Source organism: Laccaria bicolor, genomic scaffold, assembly GCF_000143565.1.
Source record: "Laccaria bicolor S238N-H82 LACBIscaffold_6 genomic scaffold, whole genome shotgun sequence".
Lineage (NCBI taxonomy): Eukaryota > Fungi > Basidiomycota > Agaricomycetes > Agaricales > Hydnangiaceae > Laccaria > Laccaria bicolor.
In genome coordinates, this window is record NW_001889877.1 from 1,556,506 (window position 1) to 1,575,060 (window position 18,555).

Sequence of the window (18,555 nt, forward strand, 5' to 3'; positions counted from 1 at the left end):
ATGAAAAAAGCGTATAAACATAACGTAAAGCTAAAAATAGTTGGCCCCCCAAAAGGTTTTGAAAGGGTCTTGTATAAAAGGGCGGTCAAAACAGAACGCAGTATTTTCTCTCAGCCCTTTCTTATACCCGCTCTTCTTCACTCTTTTCCTTTACCCGTTCTTTTCTGGCCGTGCAGCCAGCCCCACGCTCTCTTCAAAAACTCAACTAATATCCCACAGGAAAATCAGTATCCCTCGCACTCAGGAATGCAGTTTAGCGCCTGTATACGTATCTTCGCATCTCTTGCTATCATTTCCCTTGCAGCTTCCGGTGTTTTTGCACAAAATTCGCATGCTCCGCTTCGTGGCCGCCACCTTAATCGTCTCCCTTCCGTTGGAGCTCGCGGCGTAGAAAACAACCTCGCTGTTCGTCGCCCTGGAACGCTACAACGTCGATTCGACCAGGCAAGGTTTTCTTTTTACGATGTGGGTCTGGGAGCCTGTGGAAAGACCAACGTTGCTAGTGATTTTGTGAGTTATACCTTCATTGCCAGGCACCATCGTCGTTACTCAATTAAAAAATTCCGACGGGCGCAGATTGTCGCTTTAAACTCGGCTGTAAGAATCTGATTCAAGCAACGACATACCGTTGAGAATGCGCTGATGGATTTGTCTCCAGCAATTTGGAAGTGGGGGATATTGCTTTCAGATGATCACGATTACGTATGGGGGCAAGAGTACCCAAGCGCAAATCGCCGACGAGGTCGGTTCAACTTCGCCGACTTGGAGAATGTTGAGGTTCTGATTGGGGCTGTTCTGTTTCATGTAGTGTCCCGGATGTCCATATGGCGGCTTGGATTTCTCGCGCGGTCTGTTCAATTACTTTGCGTCTGAATCGGCCGGTATCATCTATGGCTCCTGGGTATTTGGCAGTGGGGCAGCCACGACCACGAAGACACAAGCCCCAACGACGACGCAAACACCCACGTCAACGTGGAGCGCGCCTACCAGCAGCACGCAAATTAGTTCGTCAACCACAAGCAGCAGTAGTGCTTCGTCCTCTGCCTCCACGACCTCATCGGCTCAATCGACAACCGCGTATCGTTCCGCGTCATCGAGCGTTTCTCCGACGTCAACGGCGGTGCCATTACCCACTGATGTACTAGGGCAGTTGGATTTCACGTTTGTGGCAATAGGAAAGATCTTGATCGCAGGTGCACAGGGGCTTTGACATGCTTCAAGTCCTGTGGTCGTCGCGTAAATTCTTACATACCCGAATATTGTTGTTGCTATAATGCAGTATATACCAACTTGATACCAACAGTGACCATTGTGCTTCCTTGGTGTTTGGATGCATTTTGGGCATGAATGGTGCCTCAACAGGGTTGTGTTTGTACTTTGATCGTTGATGTGATTTATTCGGTTTTATTCTCAAATGTCCTTCAGCATCCTTTCCCTCCCAACCATCAATCCCTCCACCCTACGAGGGCCTTCTACGCCTCACCACTCTCTAAAACCACATTCATTACCGTTTTTTTTTCTTTGGCAGAAATGAAGTCCTTAGGTCTCTCCACCATCCTCGCTCTCTCTTTGCCTTTTGCTGCTTTGGCCGGCCATATCAACCAGCACTTCAATCGTCACCAAGAAGTTGCCAAACGAGCTCCAGGTGAAGTACATCTGCAAAAGCGGTTTGACAGCGCTCGTTGGTCCTACTACGAGACGCAAACTGGCAGCGCGTTAGTATTTGTATCTACCCCTCTCTCCGTTCCTTCTAAAAAAAACCTCCCTTTCCAGTGGAGCATGCGGACAATTCCTGAGCGATGGCGACTTCGTATGTTTTGTTTTTCCCATGCTCTGTTTGAATTAAGAGCTTACAAAGCTCATTTAGATCGTAGCTTTGAATACACCCGTAAGATTTCATTCCACATCCCGAGCTTGTGGTTTATATTGGCCTTAAAGCAATACGGTGGAGGCTCCCCAGGACCCCAGTGCTTCAAGACCATTACCATGACTTACAATGGTAAAACAACCTCTGCCAGGATCATGGACCAGGTTTGTACTTTTGCGGCATAAGTTTTCCGATAAGCTTACTGGTATGCAGTGCCCTGGATGTCCTTATGGCGGGTTGGATCTCTCACCCGGCCTTTTCCAGTTCTTTGCTCCGCTGGGCACCGGCATTATCTATGGTACCTGGTATTTCGGTTCCGCCCCAGCTCCTGCTCCTGCTCCCACTACCACCTGGCAACCACCCGCACCAACCACTACGTGGAAACCATCCCCAACCTCCACCTGGTCGCCTCCCCCAACAACGTCAACTACGAAAACCTCGTCGAGCAGCTCCTCAAGCAGCTCATCATCGTCATCATCGTCAGCGGCGGCCTCGAGCTCCTCCACGCATCACTCCAGTACCAGTACCTCCTCAAGCGCACCCGCCGCCAGCCTTGCTGCAGCGCAAGGGCCCAATGCACTCGAAAGCCTTGGCCAAGCGTTTGTTCAAATTGGTGGAATTATGGTCGCTGGTGCTAGTGCCAATTAAAGATGGGTATATTATTACCCACCTCGTTTTTTAAATATTTGACGCGTTCACGTACCCTACACCCCGTATATACCCGCAAGCTCAGAAAGTAGCTTCTCTTCTTACGCGTAGTTCTATTGCATGTGTTCTCTCGGTTTAAATGGTAGAGGACAAGAAATAGACCGCCATGTGGATCTTGGCGTTGTGCTTGTTTTGTTGTGGAGTTGCACCAACGTTTCTTCCGCCTTATATGTATTTCCAACTTTTTACGTCTTTAGCCTTCCTTCTCCCTCTTTCCTCCCTCGTCGTTGCCATTGCTCGCTGAGCACTCACCCACACTCACTTACAGCCACTTTCCTTATTTTTGCGACTCTAGCATGATCCTCAACTTCTCTCTCTTCTCCCTCGCCGCGGCGATTCTTGGAGTTTGCGCCAACCCTCACGGTGCCCACCTCAACCGTCATCAAGGAATTGCGAAGCGGGCGGCTGGTAACGTTCAGCTTCACAAGCGGTTTGGCGGTGCTAGGTGGACATACTATGACGTGGGACTGTCAGTATTTCCAACTTCATGCGCTCTGCACGCTTCGAAAGACCGTCTGCTTATTTCCTTTCGCTGACTCAGGGGAGCTTGCGGGCAATATAATGTCGCAACTGACTTCGTACGTTGCATTCAAACCATTTTATTTTTTCCAGAACGCTGACGCTGAATAGATTGTTGCACTCAATACCCCTGTCAGTATGAAGAATCACAATGAATCGTCGGTCGACTAATAATTTCATCTGAATAGCAATTCGGGTCAGGGTACCCAGGTCCCAATTGCTTCAAGACCATTACCATGTCATACGGTGGAAAGACTACAACAGCGACGATCATGGACGAGGTTTGTTTATTCCGCGTGAAGACATACCAAAATTTGACTAATAAAATTCTAGTGCCCCGGTTGCCCGTACGGTGGTCTTGACCTGTCAAGGGGTCTTTTTCAATTCTTTGCTCCGGAGAGCGTTGGCGTAATTTACGCTGAATGGTACTTCGGCAGCGGTGGTGGTGGTGATAACCCACCCGCCACCACTGAGGCAAAGCCAACTTCTACGTGGCAGCCTCCGCCGACCACTACGTGGAAACCGGAGCCAACCACCACATGGACGCCTGAGCCGACCACTACATGGAAGCCAGAGCCAACCACCACATGGAAGCCGGAGCCGACCACGACGTGGAAGCCAGAGCCAACCACCACATGGAGTCCACCTGCGGCCCCCACCACTACCTGGACGCCTTTGGCGGAGGTCAAGCCCACCACGACTTGGAAACCTGATCCCACCACCACCTCCACCTGGAAGCCAGACCCTACCACCCCCACCGCAACACCTGCAACGACGGAGAAGACTTCCACGGTACAATCTTCATCTGCGTCCGTGTCGTCTTCCTCCGCTTCTCATTCCTCCGCTTCCCATTCCTCTGCTTCCTCTTCCTCCGCTTCCCAAGCACTTGCCTCTGCCAGCTCTTCCAGCAAGAGTGCAAGTTCGAGTGCGCCTTCTCCAACGGGAACAAATATTGATAACTTCGATGAAATTCTCACCCTCTTTGGGAGCGTAATTTTGGCTGCCGCTGAAGCTGGTAGCGACGGCAGTGCCGCAGCTGACCCTAATTCGACCGTTCCAGAGACGAATTAAACCTTTTGATCGCTTTCTTTCACCCAATCGGACTTTGCATAGCATGTTTTCCTCTGCACCACAGCATTGATAGATACACATAGATTACCCAGCCCCAGTATATTCTTCCTTGATAATGTTATCGTGGAGCTTGCTTCCCATTGCTCAATGAAGCGTGTGAGGTCCCCAAATACATTTTGAGCTGTTTGGCATCAGCCTCGATATATCTTAGAGCGATCCTCGACAAGAAACTCGATGGCTTCAGCTTTTCGCAAGATCGACATCGACGCGTACGACGAGGACGCACTACAGGAATCAGAGCTGTACGAAGCGGATGCACGAGACCCAGCCCAGGTCTTAGACGAAGCAAGGCAGAGACAAGCAGCTGTACGGTCCTCATTAGCCAAGTACGCTCCTGGCAATCTCATCCATCATATTAACCCGGAACGTCGTGACCTTAGGAGCGATGTGGCTGGCGCTCTGAGCGTCATACTTGACAACGCGCCGTATGGACCCAACGTGGATGAGGCGAAGGTGCACCCCGTTGTGCTGCGCTCCTTGACTTTGACTCTGACGCGATCCCCACCGCTTTCCAGGTACTTACTCTGCAAACGCTGCTCACCATCCTCAATACGACGAAAGCGACTGAGATAACGGGGGTTATCAAGTCCCTCTCACAAGATTCGCAGGATACGCTTATGAAATACCTGTACAAGGGTATGGCGATGCCCGGATGGGGCGACATAAGCGGAAGTGTACTACTTGGGTGGCATGAAAAGGTAAGTTTCAAGATAGCATTGCTGTTCTTTGCATTTTATCTTTTTTAAACAGTTGACGGAAGTTGCGGGCGTTGGGTGCATTGTGCGAACAATGACAGATCGGAGAACGGTATAACCACACCGGAATTAACTGTATTTTGAGCGCTGTATCCATTATATTGGCTTCACAGAGAGTTGGTCGGGAAGTCGACGTGTTTAAAAGTATCTGTGAAGTCTATCTCAACAACTAAAGACGGACGGAAAGAATCAAAAATGGATTGAAGATTCAAACGTAAGTAAATCCATCCTCTTTGGGATTCCCTCCACAGCCTCAAGCTTCAGCCAAGCTCAACTCTATTGCCAACCTCAAATCGGCATCTACATCATCACCATATCCTGAACCGACCTCGTTACTGCGAGGATTTCCAAAAACGGGAGTTCTGGCAGGGGGACTCTTCTTGACAAGTGGAGTGTTCCATGCGGACTTGCCCGCTAATGGTTGTGGACGCCCAACGATGGGCGACGGAAATGACACCGAACTTGGAGCTTTATTCCTCTCAGCAGGCTCCAAGACAGGACTAGCCACCGGGCTGGTACTTGCACTGATTAGCGGAAAATGTTCGAGAGATGACACAGAAGATCCAGACCCCACATCCTCAGAAGCGGTGTCAGCTTCTTTGATCTCTTTGTAAGGCGAAGAGACTTCGTCCCTACTATGAGGTGGTGAGGGGAGGGGTCCACCTGGTCTCATCGACAAAATCGGGGGACTTGTGGACGGCTCATCAAAATCCATCTTGAAAAGGCCCTCGTTCGCAGTAACGGAAGTTTGTGAAGAACCAGCGCCCGTACCGCCAATAATATCGCTATTATTGTTCATTTCATCCCGACTGAGCATCAAAACATACTCCAACGCTTCAGTTTCGGTCAAGCCAAGGGAGTTTAAACCTGCTTGCTGTTCTTCCTCCCGGCCAAGTACACGTGGCACACGCTTCTTCTCGTCAGAGAGCAAGTAGCGAGATTCAGTAATCATCTGATTTATTTCCAGTTGTTCTGTGTCGTAACACGTTAAGCCAATGTTTTTCGTAGAATGCACGGGGAACTTACGCAGGAACTTGGCCGTGCCAGCTTTTACCTTCTTTCCATGAGCGATTCCAGTCGAATGGCGTCCTCTCACTCCTCCACGATGGATCTTGGAGACTGGACCGGCTTTCCACGACATGATTCTATCGCCTACAGAAACAAAAAGAACATCCTTCTCCGGAATAAGGATATGGTTCACCCTTTGATCGTGGATGTCAACATTGACGTGCCGCATCCGAACCTTTGGAACAGGCGAAGAAAAATGCCTCAGATGCTCAAAAGTCAGAGCGTCCCAAACGTGTGTAGCACCTCGTTGCGAGCCGGTAATCAAGGTGGTTCCATCGCAGGCGATGGCAGTCACACTTGACCCATCTTCATGAGCCTCGAATTTGCGGATGGGACGTATAGCTGTGTTTGTGTGTGCGGGTACGGCCCAATCGTACACGTTGATGCATCCAATATGGTCTCCAGATATGACAAAGCTGGACTCGCTTGGTTCACGCGAGAAAAATGGTGTAATGATTGATATGGGTCCAAAGGAAGCGTCGCCAAACGTCGTTATTTCGGTTTCAGACATGTTCTTGCCAATGCGCATTCGATAGAAATATGCATCGTCACGGTATGCAACGAGAATTGTGGGAGAAGTCGCGGTTTCATCGACGAACAAAGCAGACACTTCGCGCGTTGGAGTAATTTCGCCTGTAACGGCCTGGGCTGGACATGGGCACGGGATAACGACGTCAGTAATTGTTGCATTGGCCAGGGCTGGGAGGGTGAACCCCGTCCAGACGTGTATTGCGCCACTTCGCACCACGCCTACGACATATCCTTGATCTGGCGCTAAAGCGACCTTGACAAATGCTTCGGGGACTGACGTTTCAACCTTCGAGGTCCAAAGGCAACTAACGTCTTTGGCATCCCAAAGTTTGCCACACCCGTCCGCGCCAGCAGAGGCAAACACTGCACTCTGCGCGTCGCCCCAAACCACATCCAATACTTCGCCCACATGCGCGTCTGCCAATTGACAGCGCTTAAGTTCGGCGGAAGCCGTCTTCCTTACTTCCATCGCCTTGCTGGCCGTCGTTATCGCAACGTCTCCGCCCTTGAAGCCCCACAAAACTTTTGCGGTGCCGCCTTCCGAGGCAAGTGCACAGGCAGATATATCTGGTGAGAACTGAGTAGTAGGATTTCCAATCCCCAGACCTGCGCGGAACCCGGATGCATCAAGGTAGCCAGGTAAAACTTTTCCTGTCAGGGGAATAGAGCGCGACACGATGCCATATTGAATGGACGACGCTAAGACTGACAGCGGATGCATGAGGTGCACGCTAGTTATGGCGGTATGGAGCGGGTCGTGGGTGGTCGTTACATTCCGAGACAGTTTCCAACATCTTTGTATGAAATTCATCCATTAGTGTTATCGTAAATAAGAGAAGGCATACCTTGACAGGTTGTAACGAGCAATAAATTCGCGTTTCCATGATCCCTCAGTGCGTCTGAGCATGATAGACTTGGTGGCATCATAAAGGTCGTCCTCAGGACCTATACCCAGAACTTGGCAGGCGAAAGCACAATGCCAAGTATGGTCGTCCTTAACGTGTTCCCAAAGTTGCTTGTTGACCTTGGAGACTATAATGAGGGTATGGGGGTCCAAATGTGATGTAATTCCAGTGAGAGTCTCGACTGGAAGACTGAGAAGGAGGTCGGTGCGTTTTTCTTTACTTCCATGCTTGCTGGTACCGATATGATTGTTCGTAAGTGGTTTGAGCTGTGATTCAGATTTTGATTTTTGTGTTTGCTTATTTAGCATAAAACTGGGTGAAGAGGTTTGAGGGGTTGTGGCAAGCGGTGCTTGCGATGATGGTGGACTGGAAGCAGGAAAATATTTGTTGATTTCGGATCATTACAAACGTGAAATTATAGCAGAGCAAATAAATGTCTTCTACAACTATCTAACTCATCCAACCCACCAAAAGTACCTGCAGTCCATGTTTCTTAACCCACTTTAGCGACGCCGGGTTCCTCTTTTTCCGAATATCTTTGATCAGAGCACTTCGGCTGGGAAAAAGCAATCCCTGAACCGCCTTCGGCCCCTGCCCACGGACCGCAAGATATGCTCGGATATTGAGGAACACGCGGCTCTTAAGAAATGCCTTGGCAGCCGTAAGCGATACAGGCAGTGTAGAGCTGGCTCCGAGCCCCAACTCGATGATGATCGACTGCAGTAATGTAAGGCGACAGACAGTGCTTGCTTGTGCCGCCGGGTTCGAGAGATAGCTGTTGGCGCATCTGATAAGTTCCTTTGGGGGGATAAAGGGGACAGATACATACGAAGAGATGAAAGTTGCCGCTTCTTGCCACTCTATGGAAGGCTCTGTTACAGAATCGCCCTCCATTGACAGCGACTGCCGGTCTGAAACGTCATCCACAACATTGCGCGACCCATGGCTGGTGGATGTGGAAGGTCCTGCAGCAGCAGCAGCCTTCTGCTTCTTCTTCCTCTGCTTTTTCTTGGAAGGAGAAGGGGCTACATGGATTGTAGCGGGGGGCTGAGCAGTCGCAGTTCCCTTCACAGGAGATGTAGGATATGATTCTGCAGTTCGTCCTCGCTTCTTCTTTTTCTGCTTCTTCGGCGTCATAGGAGGCGTAGCGAGGGTCTGGACTTCAGCTATTTTGGGTGGATTCTCACTGATGCTGAGCTTCTGCATCTCCAAGACAAGCGATCTTGTAACAGTAGCTGGTGGAATGACATCTGGGATGTTGTCCTCCACAGGCTTCAGAGCCGTGCGGTCACGCCCGGCTAGAGCAGACTGTGGCCTACTGAGTAGCACAAAGTCGTCAATGTGCTCGGAACCTGACAGGGCAACAACCTCAGTCTCTGAGACACTCCAGACGATTTCATCGTCAGAGTCGTAGGTGGTCTGAGGCGGTTGCAGGGCTTCAACACTAGAGACCATATGGAAGGAGGCAATTTCCGAGATTGTAGGAGAGGCAATAGCTGAAACTGTGCCAACGTCGAGAAGAGACATGTCAGGCGCCAGGCACAAGGAGAGTCAGTTGACGATTGGTCGAGCTGCTCCCTGATAGTCAGAGAGTAAAAGTGTTCAAAATGGTTGAGATGACGGTTGAGATTCAAAAAGGAGTCAAAAAACAGTGCTGGTTTTTAAAGAAATGTACAGGCCTCATTGCACCTGAGAAGACAGGAGAACTTGATGATCGCAAAACGACAACCGCTTCCGCTGAAGATCCGCAAGTAACTTTAAGAAATGCCGACACAGCACGGCTATTAAGCGCTCGCTACGTCGCGATCTTCCAATAAACCGCACTATTACCATACCCAGCAACCGCGTGTTGTTCCACCTTGATGCCGCGTTTCCACACCTTGCCATGAAGGTCTTTAACCTCCTTAGCCTGCACTTCCATGAGCATGAACCGTCCCCCGTCTGGTGTCTCCAGCGTCATTGGGACAGGGACGCTCGCTTTCTTCCCATTTCCGAGTTCGGAATCGTAATTTTTACCCCATGTCATAAGGTCTTTCCCACCTACGCCTCCAGAGCTAACCGAGGAGTCCAAGGCTACGAGGATGTGTCCAGTAGGAGAAATGCTGATAGCCTCGGGAGCGACAGGCTCGAGGCGACGAGTACCATCATTGTCTGTGTGTAAATGCCTCGATCAGCAATTTAGTCGTTCAACGAGAGACAGTTCCCTACATTGCAAGAGTCCGCTAACAGCTTTAACTCGTGTAGGTTGACCTTGAGCATTGCTATAAGTGTTGTTTCCCAAACCACCATACTGTCCATTGCCAGCCAACAGCAAGTCCAGGGTAACGGCACCAACGTCGCTGACTCGTTCCATGGTAAACGCGGTTAAATCACCCCCTATGCGACGTCCATATCAGATATAAGCGTTTTCAATGGCAGGTATCTTACCTGCCGTAACAGCCTGGCACTTGCTGCGTATCTTGGAAGGAACCATCCGCCACAAAACAACTTCTGTGGGGACGGTAATCGTATCCAAAGGCACACTACCCAACCCGATTTGCCTTTGTATGATTTAGTGCACGGGGAGCACTCTACGATAAAGATAACATACCCGTACTCATTTGCACCCCATCCCAAAACTCGGCCATCAGTGGTGCGAGCGAAACTACTTCTCCCACCAGCCGCAACTTGAGCAACATCCACACCTTGCAAGACGGGAATTTCAAAAATAGTAGGACAGAACCTTATGCTCGTGTCGTCCACGTTGGATAAAATATTATTAGAGGAGGAACCTGTTGAAGGGGCGCGAATCGCACGCGAAGATTTTCTGTAAGGGTCAAGCAAAGACTTGGGAACAAGTTCGACATGCAGGTGAGCAGCATTGTGTGTGATTCTTGAGGCGGGGTCTGGGATGTCAAATCGACGGAAACCTAGTTGGCCATATTCGTTGGCGGCTTTATTGACGGGGAGGCCGTATGTACGACCTTTGGACGTTACGGCAAGTAGATGATTTTTACCTGCGGCGATAGCAACAAAACTAGGAACGCGTGTTAGAGGCAGCCTTGAAAAAATTAAACAAGAAACGCACGACTCCCCCCAACCAAGTGGTTCACGTGGCGCGATCTGGACAAAATCCACGGTTTCATCCTCGCCCCATAGCCAGCCCGTACCCCACCATGAATCACTTGAGGGAGTCGGCACACCAGGCCGAAGTTCTTGCGACTTTGCGTCCGTCGCAAGTACGTAGATTTTTCCCGAAGCAGAAAGCGCAAATAGCTTTGCTTCAGTAAGCTGCAGGTTGACAATATTCTAAAAAAGAAATGGGGTGAGAAAAGATAACCTGCTAACATTGTACGGATATATACCTTGCCTCTTAGGGTCCGGTGGGGCATTCTATTCCCTGGTTCTTCTTGACCAAAGAACGCGTCTCCCCATTGATATACATCACCGCGTGCGTCGACACATGCTCCATGTCTCTCGTGGAGCGCCAAGTCTCGCAACGCCACGCCCTCCAACCAACCTGCAACTGCAGGTGCTCGAATCGGCTCGTCAGACTGACCGTTTGGTAACAGTGTTTTGGACCTGCCAAAGCACATGTGAGTGCTAAAACGAGCGCGCCTCCTAGACATACCGATTAGAACCCCAGACTAGGGAATGCAACGTGTCGGAATGGTCATTAGTTAATTCGTTCCCCGTCAATGTTGGACCTTTCGAACTCGAAGACACCGCAGATGAAGATTGAGCATCGTTGTACACCTTCTGATTCGTCGTATACCAAAGCACAGAGCCCACTATGACGGTGGAAGCTAAAGCAACCGCGCGAGGGTTGCGCCGTATATTTTTATTTACAACATCAGCAGACGCTGAGCTGCGGGTATGAAGGCGGCGAAGATGAGGAGCCAGTGAGCTCCCTGCGCGCTTGAACATGAGTTGACGAAACTAAGGTGGGTAACGTGACCAATGTCGATGATGACGCATTTCATGATGTAACACAATCTTATCTTATCATCGTAAAGAGCCAGTATTCTACTCCTCGTCCTCTTTATTCACCGTCGAGAAGCGGCGTTCCCTCTTCGCGGGAGTAGGAGGTGTCAAAACTACGTGCAAGGCGCTCTCTGCGTTTTTCTCGTCACCGAAGATCGCTGGGCGGGATGGTGAAATTCGGATGGTGCAAGACTCGGAGGAGGCGAGATTCTGGCTGAAAGGTCCTTGGTACCCATAGAGAGGGGAATCGTTTCGGAGAAAGAAGACGTAATTGTTCGAGGGACGACCACGCGCGGCGAGCTGTTCTTCGTACATATCCAGGTCCATCGAAAAGTTCGGGGTAGGAGACGACTCGCGGGTAAAGGTGAAGCACAAGATTCCGATGACGGTCAAGGAGACAACCGCGAAGCAAATTAAAAGGAAGGTGGTCACTGTGGGTTGCATTGGTTGGAGATCGCTATTGCTGGACGAGGGGGACTCACTGAGTGATATTGGGTAGGACATGATTAGGCCGGCGAGCTTGTGTTGCTTGGAGGCGGGAGGATATAAAATAGTTTGAGTAATAGTTTGTGGCTGACGATAAAGCTAAAGCCTAAGAGCCGCAACTCGTCAAGAATCGTTATCCCGATAAATCCGACTCAAGCAGACTCGAACTTTGACAATGCATTTCTACTCCTTATTGACTTAAAAATGGGTTACACCCTCTGCGTATTGGGTACACTCGTTCCAACAACTTGCATTGCGTAAAAACTCACAACTCATCTAGGATGCGGCACCATGGGCATCGCCGTCCTTTCTGGCGTGATCGACAGTCTCGACAGCACATCGCGACTCTTCACCAAACCATCCAAATGGGAGTCTCACACTCCAGGAACGCTGACTCCCGTAGGGCCCCCAGATGCATCCGTTCCAGCCGAGTACATCGCCTGCGTGAGCCGTGAGGCCAGCGCACTCAGGCTGCGGAAAGTATTCGACTCCCTTGGAGCCATGGGCGAAGCCGTCCAGATACTCGCTTCTCGAAACGTAGAAGCCGTGCAACAATCAGACGTGGTCCTTCTCTGGTACGAAGTGCATTATCTCTTTTCTCGTTGACCTCTTTGATAGGGATCGCACAGCTGCAAACCCCAGATCGCACATACAATCCTCAATGAGCAAGGAATGAAGGAGGCACTGGACGGCAAACTCTTGATCAGCATTCTAGCCGGTGTAACGATGCGCCAAATCACAGATTGGGTCCTTCCATCTACAAGAGTCGTACGCGCAATGCCCAACACCCCATGCAAGGTTTTGCGTCTCCCCCATCTTCCTTTGCATTTGTTTCCTCAAAACACTTCAGATCAGAGAAGGCATGACTGTTGTATCAAATCTTCCTCCCTCTGCAGACGAAGAATCGGATAGAGCTATTATTCTTAAAATCTTCTCATCAATTGGTCGATGCCGCTTCCTTGAGGAAAAGCATTTCGATGCGTGTACCGCACTTTCTGGCTCTGGTCCTGCTTTTGCCTGCATATTCATGGAAGCCATGGCTGACGGAGGGGTCATGATGGGTCTTCCACGAGCGGAGGCTCTCGAATTGGCCGCGCAAAGTAAGTCGTCACAGAATGGGCCAGGAGATTGCTGTTAACGTAAAACAGCCTTACAAGGCGCGGCTCGCATGGTGCTTCAAGGTGGTGCCCACCCAGCTCAGATTAAGGATTCGGTAACGAGTAGGTCTCTTTTGATTGATGCCAGATATTTTTTAACGCAATCGCTTCGAAGCTCCGGGAGGCTGTACTATTGCTGGGTTGTTGGCGTTGGAAGATGGGCGTGTACGATCTACCATTGCAAGAGGAATACAGATCGCAACCGAGCGTGCCAGTGAATTAGGGCAGCCACCGAAAAAGTAAAATAAAAATAGTAGATTTAGGACACACGTAAGTACAGGTCGGATAAAATTCAAATCTACTTCATCAAGAGTAACGAACATGAAACGAGTTTATGAGATATCACCCAACACATCTCCATGCAGTCCAATTATTAGGACGAATGGACAACATGCAGGTTTCCATCTCTCTGAGAAAGATGGCGAAGTTGTTTCTATAGCTCCCATAAAATGAGAACGTGCGTGTATGACATTTAACGCCGTCCAGAGTGTTGAGGAGCGAGTTATACTCAAGAAAAATACCGGGACAGCACCTCAAATGATATTAACTGGAGCAAGACATCAATGACAAGCCATTCCAAAACCGCTGGACTGGACTCACCTCAAATACATACATGTTCATGTTGACCTAAAATACTTGAGAGATGATCGATCCAAGATGTATCCAGGCCACAGGGCTCAAATCTCCATGCCCGCATAATCAGAAAAGTCCAACCATGGGGCGATGCCATACGGCATGCGAAGAGCAAGAAAAAGGGTAGGACGAGGTTCATATTGCTCCTTTGAATGGGCGCCAGTCCTTCGTGCAGGATCGGACAGACGCTAAAGTGAGGGGAGCGATGATATTCACGAATTCACAGATGAGATGAGAAAATATGTTGGATTGCGGAAGGAGAAAACATGATAAGAGGAAGCTATGAGATCGTGTGAGCTTTTGACCGACGCGTGCAAAGGGAATCAACGGACCAGTAAAATGCAAACTACCGATCTGAAGAGGGTAACCATGGTAAGATACGAAGATTCCAAAGACTTTGAACTCACAGAACTCGTGTGTCTCGTCTGACCGTTTGACTGTTTGCTGTGATGCAAGAAAAAAGTTGAGTTTTTATAGTTACGTGGATTGTTGCAAACAAATCCAAACAACTTACTTTCCACGCCTCCTCAAAGTCCACAGGCAGAATGACATAACGATTCTTCCGCACGGCTAAAGGACAAACAGAGTGAGTTTTACGGAACAAGAATGGCATAGGAAAACCCGCCTTGTAGACCAGCAGCTTGCACTATGGATGCAATTTCTGCTGATGAAAGTCGGTCTGGTCGAGAAACATCTGGAGAGGAGTCACTAAATGGCAGTAAAAGTAACTTGTGTGAACTCACAATCCTCCAGGTCGACGTCTGGACCAAGGTTCATTTTATTGGTCACAGTTTGGAAGATCAATCGCTTTTCTCGCCGTGATGGAAGAGGGAATTCAATCTTTCTGTCTAGACGACCAGGTCGCAGCAGCGCTGGGTCGAGCGTATCCGCTCGATTCGTAGCCATGATAACCTGTTCACAAAGTTCAATTTGCACGGTCAAATTCAAAGTGAAATCCAACACTACCTTTACGTTGCTAGTTTGATCAAAACCATCCATCTGATTCAACAGTTCTAGCAGAATACGTTGGACCTCACGATCAGCACCCGTCTGTGCATCGAATCGTTTTGTGGCAATAGCATCAATCTCGTCGATGAAGATTATTGCAGGAGAGTTCTCTCTTGCCAGCCGAAAGACGTCACGGACCATACGCGGGCCCTCTCCCAAGTATTTTTGAACAAACTCGCTACCCACGACGCGGATGAACGCAGCTGTTGTATGATGTGCCACCGCCTTTACCAACATTGTCTTGCCGGTACCTAGAGCAAAACTGTAAGAGATAGGCATACATTATGACAACGACATACCAGGTGGACCATAGAGCAAAACACCACGGGGTGGGTCGATGCCGATCTTCTTGTACAGGTCGAAATGGGTGAGGGGCAGCTCCACCGCCTCCCGAATTTCCTGCTTTTGTGCATCCATCCCACCAACATCAGCGTACGCCACATCAGGTTTCTCCTCCTTCCCAAGCATGGCAATGGAGGAGTCGGCCTCGGGAGGCAAAATATCGACGAGGGCGTTTGAATGTCGGTGGAGGGCGACGGATGAAGAAGGTTTGAGTAGTTCACGGTCAAGAGTTGATAAAATTCGGACGACGTAATTTGAGCCAGTAGTGGACCCGACAATGCCGGTGTGTTGGTCGATAGGCTCCAGGAATTGACCGATGACCAGTGGGACGGATTGAATACGCTTCACCTCCTCTTGGGCCCGAATGAGTTCCCGCTTGAGGTTGGCCTGCTCGTCTTTGATGTAGTTTTCTTGTATATCAAGCATTTCCAGGTGGCGAGCGAGCTTCTTGTATTTCAGATAAAGGTCTTCCTCCTCATGGAGGTCATGATAGAATGCAGCTTTCTCGCTCACGACGGACTCAAAGGTCGGCTCCTGCAATAGATTGAGTGAATGGATGTGATTCACTTTCCGATTGAACATACATTTCTTGTGATTTCGATACCTATTTCATCCATAATATGAGCAAGAGTTGAGGAGAGTGTTAGATGACGCGGCTTGAACGCGTCGCTCAATTCAGTAAGGATTTGCGTGGGAATTTTGGACTTGGTCCTCTCAGTTCAATTCAACACAAGTTGGCGTAGAACAGATGGCTCATGTAGTGTCTTCCTTGGACCAACCTTCAAATTATAAGGACTCTCAAACTCGCGTTGACCGCATGAAGCAAAATGAGATGCTTTCAAAGTCAACAACTCTCTATGTATGTCTCTTCACAAAGTTTCCACTCTAACGGTAACATTTTTTTAGATTGGTAACTTGAGTTTCTATACCACAGAAGAGCAGATATATGAGCTTTTTACAAAATGTGCCAGTCCAGAGGACGGCGGAGGTATCAAACGAATCATCATGGGTTTGGACAGGAACACAAGGTAAGGTCTTTTCTTTCTCATCGGCGCTTCCAGTGTTATCTTACTTCAATATATAGAACGCCCTGTGGCTTTTGTTTTGTCGAATACTACACTCACGCCGAAGCTTTAGCCAGTATGAGATACGTCAGTGGAACCAAACTGGACGAGCGGATAATTCGATGCGACTTGGACTTGGGCTACAAGGAGGGCCGTCAGTTTGGCAGGGGAAAGAGTGGAGGACAGGTAAGAGATGAGCACCGACAAGACTATGACCCAGGTCGGGGCGGGTGGGGCGCGCAGGCGCAGAGGATAGAGATTGAGCGAAGGAGAGAAGTCGAGGAGAGGTACGCGGACGCTGTGGACGGACCTGGTGCAGTTGCGGGAGGCGGCGAGGACTGGAAGGAGGCGGAAAATGCTGCACCTGAGAAAACACTCAAACGTGGACGGTCACCAGATGATGAGGGCAATAATAATGGTAGACTGGTGAGTAACAACGCTCTTCAACTGGACTCTGTTTGGTTGACAGCTACGAAGGGTCAACGAACACGAACAGAAGAAGACATGGAGGCCGAGAGAATGTAATCCTACTCATGTCCCTATCCTTCTTGTTTCTTTCTGGGTATCAACACTCTCAATATAATAAAGCGGCCTTGATGGGATGTGTACCTAATTGTTCGTGTCGAGTTTGGTGTAGTGCTCTGACAACGCGGTGGGCTTCCGCCACTGTTTTCAATGTCACTATAAAGCGCGAGGTCATCGAGAATTGATTTTCAGGTCTGAAAAAAGCAAATCTTTAACCTCCATCCAACAAACAGAACACAAAACATACAATGGAATTTTAATGATGTTCATTCGCCCCTTCGCCGACTCCGCTACGTCAAACCCTTCAAGGACTTCAGCTAAAGCTCGCGGGGTCGCCTTGCCCGCGAGCCCCCAGATCGTGACCGTTCTGTCCAGATTGGACATCCCAGCGTGCGGCCCATTCCCATTCAGAGCTCCTCGAAGAGCGGCTTGCTCCTTTCCCCTGAGGCCGCGCGACCGCATTTTGGGACGGGGAGCCTCTTCAGGGATAAATGGTCTGGGAGACACGCGTGAGGCGGCAAATGATACGTTGTCCAATACCCGTAGGTTGTCCCGCAAGAAATGGGGGCGACTCAGGGTGATCAGGACTTCTCCGGTTGGTTTAAAGTACTCATAACATATATGAACTGGGAGAGCAATTTAAAAGGCAGGTCAAGGCGTGTTGGGTTACAACATACTGTTAGTTACACCGTGCGCCCCAGAACGAGTGAGTACCCTCCGAACATCCCACGTTGTAGCAGTTTTTGGAACACCCCGAAGTATTATGTGTCTCGCGTGCTGTAAAGCTAAATTTTACAAGATCGAACGAGGTTCATGTAAAGGATAACAAAACGCACCTACCAGTCATGAGGAGAATGTGTGACCCGTCACAACTAATTGCATACCGTGACAGTGTGCACTTCAAGATTTCTATTCATGTCATCTCGTCCAGACCGTCGGAGACGCGAACGCAGCTGGGAAAAGGAGGACAGAGACAGAGACAGATATCCAAGAGGCGGCGGACGAGGCGGATCCTATCGCGGCGACGACCGCGGTCGCAGGCGTTCCAGCAGGTCACGAAGTCCGCCCCGTAGGAGTGGGCAAGGTATTTATCTATTCCCTGTCATGGGAGACCCATACTGACACCGCAACAGGCCACTCCCATTCCGACCGTCGGGACTATAGACGAGACAACGACGATGACCATCGTGGTGCCAGCGAACGAGACAGAAGACATGAGGACAGAAGAAGAGACGACAGGAGCCATCGTGATCACGACCACCGTGACACGAGGCGAGAGCCACCTCGGAAAGACGATTCTCAGGACCGTCCTGTGGATGAACGAGACTCCAGAGCGGAGGACCGTCCCACAAAGGCAGATGCAGTAAGGCCTCAAGGCGGTGAGTGGACACATTTCCCTTTAATTACAGTCTTTACACGGTGTATGAATAGGCGCCCCGTCAGCTATGCCGCCTCCTCGCTCGCGCCCAAATCTCGACCCGGATGCACCAGACAATGAGAATGAAGAAGGAGAGGAGATGGACGCTGACGACGACGATGCTGGCATGATGGCTATGATGGGGCTCAATGGCTTTGGATCAACCAAGGCATGTCTTTTCTCTTTCATTCGTCAAGAATTACTCACCATTTCCGTAGGGAAAGCCTGTGGCTGGTAATCAAGAAGGTGCTGTTGACATCAAGAAAATAAGAACTTGGCGACAATACATGAATAGGTGTGTTATCCGTTTTTACCGAGGTTACCTTGCTGATGGCGTAAATGCCTTAGGCGCGGAGGTTTCAACAGGTCTGACTCCCTTGTGCTCATGTGCCATTTTTTTTCTAATCATTATCTCTGCAGACCACTGGACAAGATCAAGTAGCGGAAGTTGCAACCGAATGTCCTGTTTTCAGTGC

At 49.7% G+C, this 18,555-nt stretch overlaps 11 protein-coding genes across 11 annotated transcripts; 7 read left to right on the forward strand and 4 right to left on the reverse strand.

Moving 5' to 3' along the window:
* Positions 1 to 127: 127 nt before the first annotated feature.
* LACBIDRAFT_293429 (expansin family protein) lies at positions 128 to 1,193 on the forward strand (the record flags this gene model as incomplete). The annotated part of the gene is made up of 4 exons (XM_001878200.1): positions 128 to 510; positions 577 to 597; positions 659 to 742; positions 809 to 1,193. Coding segments are annotated over exons 1-4 (753 nt in total), but the record flags the coding sequence as incomplete, so codon positions are not given.
* A 337-nt stretch (positions 1,194 to 1,530) lies between these two features.
* On the forward strand, positions 1,531 to 2,515 carry LACBIDRAFT_315951 (expansin family protein; the record flags this gene model as incomplete). Its single annotated transcript, XM_001878201.1, has 5 exons — positions 1,531 to 1,715; positions 1,774 to 1,810; positions 1,868 to 1,888; positions 1,939 to 2,031; positions 2,081 to 2,515. 5 exons carry the CDS (start codon positions 1,531 to 1,533, stop codon positions 2,513 to 2,515), a joined length of 771 nt encoding a protein of 256 aa, XP_001878236.1.
* Positions 2,516 to 2,794: 279 nt separating this feature from the next.
* Positions 2,795 to 4,165, forward strand: LACBIDRAFT_293430 (expansin family protein; the record flags this gene model as incomplete). Its single annotated transcript, XM_001878202.1, has 5 exons — positions 2,795 to 3,044; positions 3,117 to 3,153; positions 3,206 to 3,226; positions 3,283 to 3,375; positions 3,428 to 4,165. Exons 1-5 carry the CDS (start codon positions 2,872 to 2,874, stop codon positions 4,163 to 4,165), a joined length of 1,062 nt encoding a protein of 353 aa, XP_001878237.1. The 5' UTR covers positions 2,795 to 2,871.
* A 234-nt stretch (positions 4,166 to 4,399) lies between these two features.
* On the forward strand, positions 4,400 to 5,120 carry LACBIDRAFT_189382 (actin-related protein ARPC5; the record flags this gene model as incomplete). Its single annotated transcript, XM_001878203.1, has 4 exons — positions 4,400 to 4,551; positions 4,606 to 4,678; positions 4,741 to 4,923; positions 4,976 to 5,120. The coding sequence occupies 4 exons, from the start codon at positions 4,400 to 4,402 to the stop codon at positions 5,036 to 5,038; spliced, it is 471 nt and encodes a 156-aa protein (XP_001878238.1). The 3' UTR covers positions 5,039 to 5,120.
* Positions 5,121 to 5,268: 148 nt separating this feature from the next.
* LACBIDRAFT_324955 (uncharacterized protein) lies at positions 5,269 to 9,011 on the reverse strand (the record flags this gene model as incomplete). The annotated part of the gene is made up of 7 exons (XM_001878554.1): positions 5,269 to 5,280; positions 5,309 to 5,765; positions 5,808 to 5,952; positions 6,007 to 7,373; positions 7,425 to 7,850; positions 7,953 to 7,961; positions 7,987 to 9,011. The coding sequence occupies 7 exons, from the start codon at positions 9,009 to 9,011 to the stop codon at positions 5,269 to 5,271; spliced, it is 3,441 nt and encodes a 1,146-aa protein (XP_001878589.1).
* Positions 9,012 to 9,279: 268 nt separating this feature from the next.
* LACBIDRAFT_315956 (uncharacterized protein) lies at positions 9,280 to 11,390 on the reverse strand (the record flags this gene model as incomplete). Its single annotated transcript, XM_001878555.1, has 7 exons — positions 9,280 to 9,635; positions 9,693 to 9,860; positions 9,912 to 10,024; positions 10,075 to 10,500; positions 10,552 to 10,772; positions 10,829 to 11,045; positions 11,095 to 11,390. The coding sequence occupies 7 exons, from the start codon at positions 11,388 to 11,390 to the stop codon at positions 9,280 to 9,282; spliced, it is 1,797 nt and encodes a 598-aa protein (XP_001878590.1).
* A 747-nt stretch (positions 11,391 to 12,137) lies between these two features.
* LACBIDRAFT_291005 (pyrroline-5-carboxylate reductase) lies at positions 12,138 to 13,364 on the forward strand (the record flags this gene model as incomplete). Its single annotated transcript, XM_001878204.1, has 6 exons — positions 12,138 to 12,162; positions 12,214 to 12,508; positions 12,563 to 12,731; positions 12,784 to 13,033; positions 13,082 to 13,153; positions 13,206 to 13,364. 6 exons carry the CDS (start codon positions 12,138 to 12,140, stop codon positions 13,331 to 13,333), a joined length of 939 nt encoding a protein of 312 aa, XP_001878239.1. The 3' UTR covers positions 13,334 to 13,364.
* Positions 13,365 to 13,767: 403 nt separating this feature from the next.
* Positions 13,768 to 15,690, reverse strand: LACBIDRAFT_315958 (uncharacterized protein; the record flags this gene model as incomplete). The annotated part of the gene is made up of 8 exons (XM_001878556.1): positions 13,768 to 13,911; positions 14,056 to 14,077; positions 14,131 to 14,293; positions 14,349 to 14,417; positions 14,467 to 14,635; positions 14,690 to 14,982; positions 15,031 to 15,607; positions 15,658 to 15,690. The coding sequence occupies 8 exons, from the start codon at positions 15,688 to 15,690 to the stop codon at positions 13,768 to 13,770; spliced, it is 1,470 nt and encodes a 489-aa protein (XP_001878591.1).
* A 131-nt stretch (positions 15,691 to 15,821) lies between these two features.
* On the forward strand, positions 15,822 to 16,748 carry LACBIDRAFT_178312 (uncharacterized protein; the record flags this gene model as incomplete). Its single annotated transcript, XM_001878205.1, has 4 exons — positions 15,822 to 15,932; positions 15,980 to 16,101; positions 16,158 to 16,563; positions 16,615 to 16,748. The coding sequence occupies 4 exons, from the start codon at positions 15,822 to 15,824 to the stop codon at positions 16,660 to 16,662; spliced, it is 687 nt and encodes a 228-aa protein (XP_001878240.1). The 3' UTR covers positions 16,663 to 16,748.
* Positions 16,712 to 17,509, reverse strand: LACBIDRAFT_315960 (uncharacterized protein; the record flags this gene model as incomplete). The annotated part of the gene is made up of 4 exons (XM_001878557.1): positions 16,712 to 16,856; positions 16,910 to 17,288; positions 17,340 to 17,447; positions 17,503 to 17,509. 4 exons carry the CDS (start codon positions 17,507 to 17,509, stop codon positions 16,712 to 16,714), a joined length of 639 nt encoding a protein of 212 aa, XP_001878592.1.
* A 68-nt stretch (positions 17,510 to 17,577) lies between these two features.
* LACBIDRAFT_315961 (uncharacterized protein) lies at positions 17,578 to 18,521 on the forward strand (the record flags this gene model as incomplete). Its single annotated transcript, XM_001878206.1, has 6 exons — positions 17,578 to 17,746; positions 17,796 to 18,041; positions 18,094 to 18,248; positions 18,298 to 18,374; positions 18,428 to 18,445; positions 18,500 to 18,521. The coding sequence occupies 6 exons, from the start codon at positions 17,578 to 17,580 to the stop codon at positions 18,519 to 18,521; spliced, it is 687 nt and encodes a 228-aa protein (XP_001878241.1).
* Positions 18,522 to 18,555: the final 34 nt, after the last annotated feature.